General features: G+C 39.5%; 1 protein-coding gene across 3 annotated transcripts in view; it reads left to right on the top strand.

Annotated features, from left to right (window-relative positions):
* Positions 1-9,770, top strand: part of LOC104842138 (WD repeat-containing protein C2orf44 homolog) — a 10,251-nt gene extending 481 nt beyond the window's left edge. The window contains exons 1-4 of one of the 3 annotated variants that reach the window (XM_010584261.1): positions 1-63; positions 2,360-4,232; positions 6,898-7,015; positions 9,146-9,580. In XM_010584261.1, coding sequence (XP_010582563.1) covers positions 2,379-4,232; positions 6,898-7,015; positions 9,146-9,417 — 2,244 coding nt within the window. In that variant the 5' untranslated portion in view covers positions 1-63; positions 2,360-2,378 and the 3' untranslated portion in view covers positions 9,418-9,580. Of the gene's footprint in view, positions 64-2,345; positions 4,233-6,897; positions 7,016-9,145 lie in introns of those variants that run through there. The other 2 variants (XM_010584258.1, XM_010584260.1) reach the window with 2 other exon arrangements.
* Positions 9,771-10,310: the final 540 nt, after the last annotated feature.

Here is a 10,310-nt window from a genome sequence, read left to right as displayed (position 1 = left end):
CAGAGCGCTGAGGAACGAACAACTGACAACTTGGTTTTCCCACGAGTGGCGGTTCTGAACGAGGTTGGGGTCGGTCGTACCGGAGTTTAGAGGGGAGAAGTTGGTTGGGAAGGATCTCGAGTGCTCTCTTACCATGAAGCAGGGCCCAGTGTACTTAAACGTATCCCTGACAGACATTGACTTAATTGGCTCATACAGATTATGAAATTCATGGGGTGCCTTCTCCCCCGCTCCAAGGTAACCTGCTTCAATGCTTAGCTATCATTTATGGTTAGAATTTTTCCTTAATAGCTGACCTAAATCTCCTTGGTTGAAACTAAGCTGATTATTATCTTGCACTATCCAGAGTAGACCTGGAGAACAATGGATCAGTGTTCTCTAGTCAGCAGAGTGGTGGGTGTCTGCAAGTTTCCACTCACAATCTTCTGTGAACTGAGTGAACCCAGTTCTCGTGTTTCTCTGGTCCCTGAGCTCTGTTGGGCACTTCCATCATCTGTGGACTGTTAAACCCAGAGCTAGGTGCAGTACTCCAGTGGAGATACTGTTAGCTCTGAGGAAGTGGGGTAATTATGTCCCTTGTGTATGGCATCCCTCTTAAAGACATTCCAGAATGATGCTGTCTTATTTGGCAACATTCTCACATTACTGAAATATTCAGTTTGTGATCCACTGTAAACCAGATCCTTTTTTGCTATACTGCTACCCTGGGAATTACTCCTGAAGAGGTATCCATGTTTGGGGCTTTTTCATTACTATGTATATTATTTTGCACCTGTTATTAGTTTGAGAAGAAGTTATGTTGATCATCATAACATGACTTTTTCTGTCTAATTTTAGTCTCTGAAATCCGCTCTTCCCGTCCCGTTCCTCCAAGTTTGCCGTCATCCACAAACAGTTAATTAAAATACTGGGTAGTGCCAGGCCCTGCACATTGTGATAAAACCTTCCAGTTTGACAGTTTGACTTTCTCAGACACTTTCTTCTTGTTTTTCATGTTTCTTACTAAAGCTGCAACTCATTCTGTGCCATGGCTTTGCAGCTGAGCCAAATCCTACGGAGAATCTTAAGTGAGGAAACAATCAACTTCTTTGGATTGGCTTCTGTGCATAGAGTAGGGATTCCTCACAGCTCAGAAACTAGAAATATGTGTAAAATTGTGAACCCTTCTGAAGTTCTGGTGCCTTGCATAGGGCTTCTGGAAGTCCCAGACACCTGGCTACAGATTACAGAGAATAATGATTGCTGGCAGTTTCCCATTCTCCCTCTTTAAGCTGTTATGCTATGCAGAGAGAACTGAAAAGGCTTCTTTTGAGACATCAGGCAAATCATGTAACCCATTTTTCAAAAATCGTGGAATGAAGGTTTTCTGTGGTTTTATTTCCTACAGTAATTTCTACCTTGCAGGACACTATGAAAATAAGTAGTCCTAAAGCAATATCCAAATGATAAAAATATCCCCAGAATTACTGCAGATATTAAAAAAAAACAAAAACCAAAAGGCATTTAAAAATGTATGTATATTTTTTTACGGATATTCAGGTATGTGGAAATACCAGTCTGCCGGCATAGTCAGCTGCCTACTGCTTTCATCCCTTCTACCCAAGGAACAGTAGTGAGCTACAAGGTGGTTTGTGAACTTTGACAAAAAGGTGCCGAGTCACTTAGGAAAAGAAAAAAAAAATAATCACAGCATTAGAGGATGGTGAAGACTGTGAGTCTTTCATATGCTATCATGGTACGGCTCGTGCCTGAGGTAGATGAGTCTGTCCCCCTCCTGTGTTCTTTCTTTTAAATTCTTTTCTCATTCATTTCCTCAGAAAAATCTGCTTTGATCCTAACTTTCTTCAAAATTGCATTTGCTTTTTTAGAGAGCTTTCTGGAATAACCATACAAACGCCTTGTTCTCACCCACTTAATACAGGATCAGATTTATAGATAATACATTAATGCTTGGTTATACTTATAAGGGATTACTTTATCTGATCACAAATGGTCCATGAAGTTGAGAGCGAGAGGCGATATTTTGAAAATTTTTAATACTGAAGTCATTCGAAAATGTTCTGAGCAGCAGCAACCTGTCGATTAGAATGAAAGGACTGGTCTAGTGATGAAAATGCAGCAGACTAAGCCTATGTAAACAGCAAAGTTTCTCTCTCTTAAAATTGCACTTCACTGTGGAAACATCATAAACAAAAAATTCTAGGGTTGGGGATTAAGCATAGATGAACATTATGTGTATATTGACTTCACTGGAAGGAAGAGTCCAGCATTGGCAGGGTCATAAGCTAAAAAATCGTACAGCTATTTTCCTCTGTCCTCTACAATAAACTTTTTTTTCTTTTCATTCCAATTTGTTTAGATGTGTCACATTAAAAATCATGGAGCTAGGAAAGGCGAAGCTTCTGAGAACTGGCCTTAATGCCTTATACCAAGCAATTCACCCTGTGCACGGTATTGCCTGGACAGATGGGAAACAGGTGATACTAACTTCTTTACACCTTCATAATGGAGAACCAAAATTTGGTGACTCAAGTGTTGTCGGTCAGTTTGAACATGTCCATGGACTCTACTGGGGCCCGTGTCCCCCTGATGCCCCAGCTCTGCTCGCTGTTCAACATAAAAAGCATATCACCATTTGGCAGCTCTGTTTTAATGTTACAGAAAGAAATAAGCTCTTAGTTTCTCAGATATGTGACATCAGCGAGCCTTTTCCAGTGCTCCCCCAAGGCTGTGTGTGGCATCCGAAGAAGGAGATCTTGGCTGTGCTAACTACACGGGATGCCTCTGTTTTACACTCTGTTCATCTCAACAACTCCAGAATTAAAGCAGATATTAAAGGCAGCGGTCTCATCCACTGCGCTTGTTGGACAAAGGAAGGCAATCGCTTAGTAGTGGGAGTAGGCAGTGCCCTTCATTCTTATATTTGGGACGATGGTCAGAAAACACTGAATGCTTGTTCTTTTTGCCCGATCTTTGATGTGGGAGGCTACATCTGTGCTGTGGAAGCTACTCTGAACTTCCAAGTTGCTGTTGCCACTGAGCTTCCTCTAGACAAGATCTGTGGCTTAAATGCTGGTGTTGCATTTGAAGTTCCAGCGAGCATTGAAACAGAGTCCTTTCCCTCGCAGTCCAGCTTATGCGGTGAGGAAGAGTATTCCATGGATGGGGGGAAAAAGTCACTGGACTCTGAGAAGCCCTTGCCTGTTGTTACATCTCCTGTGGATCTAACTCACATACTTTCTAGCAAGCAGGGTGCTGATTCCAGTCCTCTTCTTCATCTGAGGCCCAAGGACTACCTAACGGGAAGTGGCCAAGATTCTTCACATCTCATCTTGGTGACTTTTGAAAGAAAGGTTACCTCTACCAAAAAAGTTAGCATCCCAGGCATTCTGGTTCCTGATATAATGGCTTTTGACCCCAAAACTCAAACTGTATCGGTCGCCTCCAATACTTGTAACGTTATTTTAGTCTATTCACTGACTTCATCCAATTTACCCAATATTCAACAAATTCAGCTAGAGAAAAATGAAAAACCAAAGGGTTTGTGCTTCTTGACCAATAAATTGTTACTGATACTGGTTGGAAGACAAAAATTCACTGACCCTGCATTTCTTCCCTCTTCAAGATCAGACAAATATATGATCCGATTGATGATTAAGGAACTAATATTTGAAATGGGTCCTTCAACACCTGCATCAGTTAATGGGAGCTCCAGTTCGAACCTTTCAAGCATACTTCATGATCTCTCTACAGATGTTCACCCTCTCAGCCGTGGACTCTTGATACCAGATCGTGCTGCCATTCAGTCCCCTACCAGCAGAAGGAAACTCATTGAAGAAATTAAGAGTCCTGTTTATGAACAAAGCTTGTTGTTGAACATGAGTGACCTCAAAGATAAAAAGATTTCCATGAATTTTCCTCCAGCTGTTGAGTCTCTCGATGCCGAACCAGTTAATCGGACTGTGGCCACATCACTAGCCTTTCCTAACAAGCCAGCATCTCCAAAAAGGCAGGCAGATGCAGCTTCCAAAATACCAAATTCTTACAAGAATAACCTATTAAGTGAAAAGGAGGCGAGTTACTTTTTGAAAAATGTAGAAAAAATGTCTGGTAACTTCACAGAATTGCAGCATCATCTCTGTGAATTAACTGAGCTGCTAAAATCTGGGAAGAGAAATCTTCCAGTGTACCCATCTTCTCAGGAACCCTCTTTTATTAACATCACCTGCCAGGTAATTTTAAGATTGGAAGCCTTAATAATAAAATCTGTTTATGGATGCATGTTCTTTGTATGGATTTAAAACACAAACTCTGGCAAATTATGTGCAGGAAGGATGACATCCTATGAATGTTTAGTACGTGCAAATTCGGTATATGTGAATGATCTTGCTGCATGCAGGTGAATCCGATAGGAGTCTTATTTAGACTTACTTAGGCTTTACGTAAGCCTGGCTCGTTTTTGTTGTCCTTCTTCCCTACTCTTCCTGTAATTGCATCTCAGTCCCTATTTACAGTTCTTCTAAAACTACATATTTATATTTTTCTCTGATGGGAGATAGAATGAGGGAAATATTTCAGGTAACTTTTTAAACTAAACTTAAACTAACATATCTAAAATTATTGCCATTTCAGATGGATACTGTAGTAGTGCTTTCCTTCTTGCAGAGCTATCTGTACCAGTGGTAAAAACAGAGCATTTCTGGAAAAAGACCATTATCATGTAATGGTCAATAGGATTAGATTTCCATCCTGTTCCTGTAGACGGGACTAATGTTACAAGTCCCATTACTCTGCAGGCTTTCAGTGTTTTTAAAGTGATGTAATATTCGGGAATGAGCAGCTCGCGCTGGCCTGAGCTTATTGGCTCTGACCCAGGCAGGCGTACCTTCTCCTTCTGCACGGAGTGTGGTGGGACTCCAGAGAACCCACCTGGGACAGTTCAGTTGCAGAGTTAAAGACTTGTCATGAAGTTCTAGGAAGGAAATGTTTTTCGTAGGCAACTTCTGAAGCTTTCTGTTTAGAAATTTAGACAAGTGAAAATTTCCATGTGTCGGAACTGGTATCAATCTCCCGTCCTCCTGTGAGGACAACTAAAATAATGGAGACTGAAACAAAAAAAGAAAAATGCTTTGGCTCTGAAACTGAAATGTTGCTAATGTGTATTGAAAGCACCATCTGAGAAGGAGAGAGACCCTTAGGGACACAACAGATAATTCCATTAACGTAGCTTAAAAACGGATTTAAAATCAAATTTCATGTGAAAGACACTTTCCTTGGCTGAAAGAAGGCACTTCCAAATCTCGTGCTAGAAAGTATAAGTTACCTGATTATCAAAACATCGCACAAATCTACAGGTCTCTTCTAGAATTCAGATTAATAAACCTTAGTCAATATTTAAAGTAATTTAAACTGCCATTTTCCCTTCAATAAGCTCTTATTTTTCAGCTTCATTATTGCGAAATTTATTATTCTTGAGTTTTCTAGCATTGAACTCTTAGGTCCTAGGTCATATTCCCTCACTCTCTTCACTGTTTTCCATTGTAAACATTTCATAATTGTAATAACTTTAATTTTTCTAGCTTTCTTAAATCTTAATTATATATGGGGCATTACTCTGGAAAGTGAAGGTTTCCCTCAGCAAGTCTGGTGTCTCATTTATCTGAGGTGTTTCTTTAGAAGCCTACTTTAATTTGAGGTAGCACAAATTTTTGTTACATTTTTATATTCAGCTCTCTTTTTACATACAGTTTGAAACTGAGTTAGTATCAGCCTGTGTTGGTGTTCCTAGAGCTCTTAGCTACACTTGCATGCGGGTGCTTCGCAAGTTAAAGTAATGCTACAATTTTACCTACATATTTTGATCACTGATCATTTGTGGCAAGAAAAGCATTTCACTTCTGAATTACAAGTGACATTGGAAAGTCTGGCAGAAAATGCTGTGTTTTAACTTTAGTCAGAGTATATTTGATTCAGAAATGGTTAACAGGCAAACAGGGATCGTCACCTCCTGTGCTGAGCCCTGATCATTTCTCTACTGCCCAAGTTATTAGCTGTTGAGGAAACCCAAAATGTCCCAAATAAACTCTGCCCTCTCAGACACTGCTTATCAGTGCAGGGGGCAAAGAGGATGTGTGCATCTCTGACCTCCTCTCTACCATACGCCCTCCTTGTGGATGGATGGGTCCATCCACAGCACGGAAAAGGAGTCAGAATTTACTTTTATCATGTTTTTTTCATGACCCAGAGATGTTACCAAGGCTTCCCTGGGAAGTGATGTGGTTGTGTGAATTTTATCCTACGCAAAGACAGAGATTGTAGTTTTCGTAACAACTGATCTTCTGCAGATTTTCAAAATGCTTTGTTCTGGCTGTGAGGGATATTCTTTGAAGATGCTTTTTGGATTTTAAGGCTTGGGGCAGTGATGGTCAGAGGTGAGACAAACAAGCCCTTCTGACTTGTTAGTCCTTTCCTCACCCCAAACATTCAGGGGCAGGAGTTCTCACCTCTTCTTAAGTTGTGGATCAGGGAGGATGGAAAACCTGCAACTTTACAGACTCCCCAGGAAAATGTCCCTCGCAGGTGGTAGGCTGAGAGTCAGGATTGCACTGTGGATGAAGCTCATGGTTTCTTCACCAGCAGTGTGTGATTTCGTCTCCTGTTGTTCTGACAGCTAATTCTGCTGAATTAGCACAGTTCCTTGCTGCTATCGCTCACAGATCATCTACTTGAGAGCTGAGACTTTAAAGTATAAATCTTGCAAATGGGTCTGAATGAATGTAGCATTTGACTTTCTGTAAATGATGTAGTTGAAGGCATGTCTGTGATCCTGTTTTCATTAATGCCGTTTTGACATCTCTGCTTAAATAGATATCTAATGATTCTTTCTTGAATTTACAGAAGCAGCTTTCCAGAAGTGATTCAGATGAAAGACGAGCTGTTATTCTTTGTGGTGGTAAACTCCGTCTAAATATAGTCCAGCAGATATTCAATCTCTCTCTTGTAGAAATGCAACATGGTATGTTGTAATTATCCAATAGTACAAACACTTTAAACACATGTGACATTCTCAGTGAGCAGCAGCAATGTGCCTAATCCCATCTGGAAAAAAAAAACCCAAGGAATAAATAATGCAAGATTATTAATAAAAGTTTGCTCATTTGTTTTATAACATAAAGATTCTTCTCTAGGCTTTTACTGAGAAGAATCTTTACATTATAAAAAAAAAAGAGCAAACTTTTACCTATGATACCCCCTTATCAAGTAGCTAGTTATACAGGAAAATTACTGTCACCCAGTATTTTATTTATGTTTTCCGCTATTCTAAATAGAGAAGTCTGAGTAATGAGGAGGTTGGAGTTGACTGGTAGTTTTGGAATACAGTTTTCTATATTTCAATCTGTAGTTCCAGCATCTGGTCTCCTTTAAGAAATCCTATATTTTTTTTATGAGCACAAAAGTAGGTCTATAGATTTTAGCAGTGCTTTTCACTTGTTTTTTTTGCTGTGAAGAAAACTACCTTTCTTATTGTTGTGGTCTTCTCTGCTGTTACCCATTCATCCCATGCACATCTCATATGTCTGTGTATGTGTCAATTCTAAGTCTCTTACTTTTGGCAAAGGTAGGAAGCAGACTTTGGGGATACGATCTCTCACTATTACAGATATTCTCTGTACTGTATTCCAACTATTTGCCTACCATGTCTGCTGTTTGCCTGCTCGTGGATTACTGAGCAGCTATCCCAAAGCCTTAAGGCTGCTCTTCTTACCATTGTGCAAGTTTCATTTTTCCTTAAGTAGTTGCTGGAATGTGTTTAGTATTCCGATACCTAGATAAAACTGTAGTCAGATAATTCACTAGCAATTGAATCTTGAAAAGATTCTTGCCACTATCTTACAGTAGTTTAGTAGTTTTCCTATTGCAGGGTCAGTTACCTGCATTGAAACACAGCGACTATTTTAATAATGTTGTGGCACAACCCAGAAATGTCTGATATACCCAGTGATAACAATAGGCAATTTTGTAGATACTGATCTCTTAATTTTTCAGACTGGGATTTTATTTTGAGCTATAAAACTTGAATAACTTCTCTTTCTGGCAAGAAAAATGTCCCCTTTACCTGTGTTAGTTTCAACTTCTCATTTTTAGCTTAAAAATGTAACTTAACAGATTGGTCACGCAGGAATGAGTAATCGTCATGCATATGACTAACTTTACTAGATAAATTGTAAAAGCAAACAGTGTTACTGTAGGTTTCTTTATTAATTTTACAAATATTACTAGATAAATGGGCAAAGTAGGAATGGTATTTTCAAATTCCTGAATTGTATTGATTTTAAAGTTTGGTCCAAAAGAGATATTAAGCCAAAAGATTAAAGGGTTGCATGCTTTTAAGCTACAATCTTCTCATGACCTTACTTGTGACGTGAAGTTACATAATGTAAATTTACAAACAGCTGGACATGTTTCTCTGAATTCCCTCGCCCGCCGCGAGCTCTATTTTATTCCTTCATCAGCTTAATGGATACAAGTATGAACATTTTCTGGTTTATATGAATTGGTAGAAGTCAGTGTTTCAGATTCAGTAAAAGATTTCAAATTGTAAAAATAATGCTAATGATGATGCGAAGTCGAATAGCAAATGGACCAGAGACATGGGGTTTATACAGTATAGTACAGTATTTCTTCCTTGTATTTATTGGAATTAATTATATTGAAATTACATAATAGAAGCAGTTTCTAAATTATTTTTATGATATTAATTTGTCGTTTAATAAATTTCTGCTTTTTACAGTATCTGCACAGCTTAAGCACTGTGAAGTAGCTTATGAATACCTAATTAAAAAGAAGTCTGGATGCTTATGAATTCTGTTTGAATTTCATTCCTCCTCCTTATTTGAAGCATGCATTTATTATAGTATCATCTCCTAGTGGAAAAATTGGTCAGAAAGCTGTTTCGCATAGTTCTTAACTGTCCTTTATTTTTGAGATCATACAACCTGTATCTCCCCATACTTTTTTTGGGGGGCTAGAAAAACTGCAAACATACAGAAGCATTTAACTTTAATTTTAGAAGAAATATGTTTTATACCTTAAACATACCTAATTACAGGAAAGCTTACAAACAGACATTTACGTGTCTTCACAGGTTCATCTTGGATTGTTCTCACAGCGGACAGCGAGGGCTTTGTTCCGTTAACGTTTACATCCACGCAGGAGATAGTCGTAAGAGATGCCAGTATGAAAGGCTACAGTGCCCGTTCTTCCAAAACTTTGGACATCATCAGTTCTACAGAAGGGTGCAGACCCGCTTCTTCTGAAGGTCTGGATATCACGAGTTCTTTGGAAGTCCTCAGAGACTGCTCCTCCAAGGCCTTAGACAGCAGCAGTCCTTCAGAACAGCCCAGCAATAAAATGTAATTTTTGACAGTGATTTTGTAATGTCTGTCTTACAATGGGAGACTTTTAAATTTACTGTATAGGGCTGAAAATTCTAAACAACAGTCTGTCTCAAATCTCTGTTGGATGTCTGTAATTTTTTTGTTGCATATCACTGTAAATTATTTATTTGATGCTTGGAAACATTAACTTTTCTTTTTGTACTGAGCGGTGTTTTTTAAATATGACTTTTGCAATATAGACCAGGTCTTTGTATCAGTGGTTGAAAACACGTGTTCCTACAAGCTTCTGAGCTAAAGTTTCCATCTTGGTCTTTAATACGTTGGTGTTTTTAGATGATAGTAAACTTGCATAATAAAGAAACCCTTGAAAACGCTGTGTTGCCCCCCATTTCCTCACTTCTGCCAAAGCCTGAAATGTTATGCTATTATTTAGAAATAGCACCTGCAGAGGTGCATGTGCGTTTGCACTGGTGTTACTAGGGGTGTAAGCACTAGTTTAGGTATATGGAGTTTGGGACAAAGTATGATCATGTCTAATATCCGTAATGTGTGGAAGCAAGACCCTTTTCCCCTCTTGTGCCCACTAATAATGCCTCTCTGTGCTTGCTTCTCTGTGTGGATTTGGGGAAGTGGCTGTCACCTGTGTCATCTTCTGTGGGGGGTTGACCCGGGGTGGCCGCTGAGCCCCCCCCCAGCCACTCACTCCTCTGTCCAGGACAGGAGGATTGGAAGGGCAAAAGCAAGAACAACCCATGGGTTGAGATAAAGATAGTTTAATAGGTAAAACAAGCTGTGTTTGCAAGTCAAGCAAAATAAGGAGTTTGCAAAGTATGTCCCTGTCGTGGTTTAACCCCAGCCAGCAACTAAGCACCACGCAGCCGCTCACTCACTCCCCCCCATCCAGTGGGATGG

The sequence above is a fragment of the Haliaeetus leucocephalus genome, unplaced genomic scaffold, assembly GCF_000737465.1.
Source record: "Haliaeetus leucocephalus isolate CR32 unplaced genomic scaffold, Haliaeetus_leucocephalus-4.0 Scaffold964, whole genome shotgun sequence".
NCBI lineage: Eukaryota > Metazoa > Chordata > Aves > Accipitriformes > Accipitridae > Haliaeetus > Haliaeetus leucocephalus.
The sequence above is the reverse complement of the archived record's forward strand: the minus strand, read 5'-3'. Positions and strand labels throughout refer to the sequence as shown.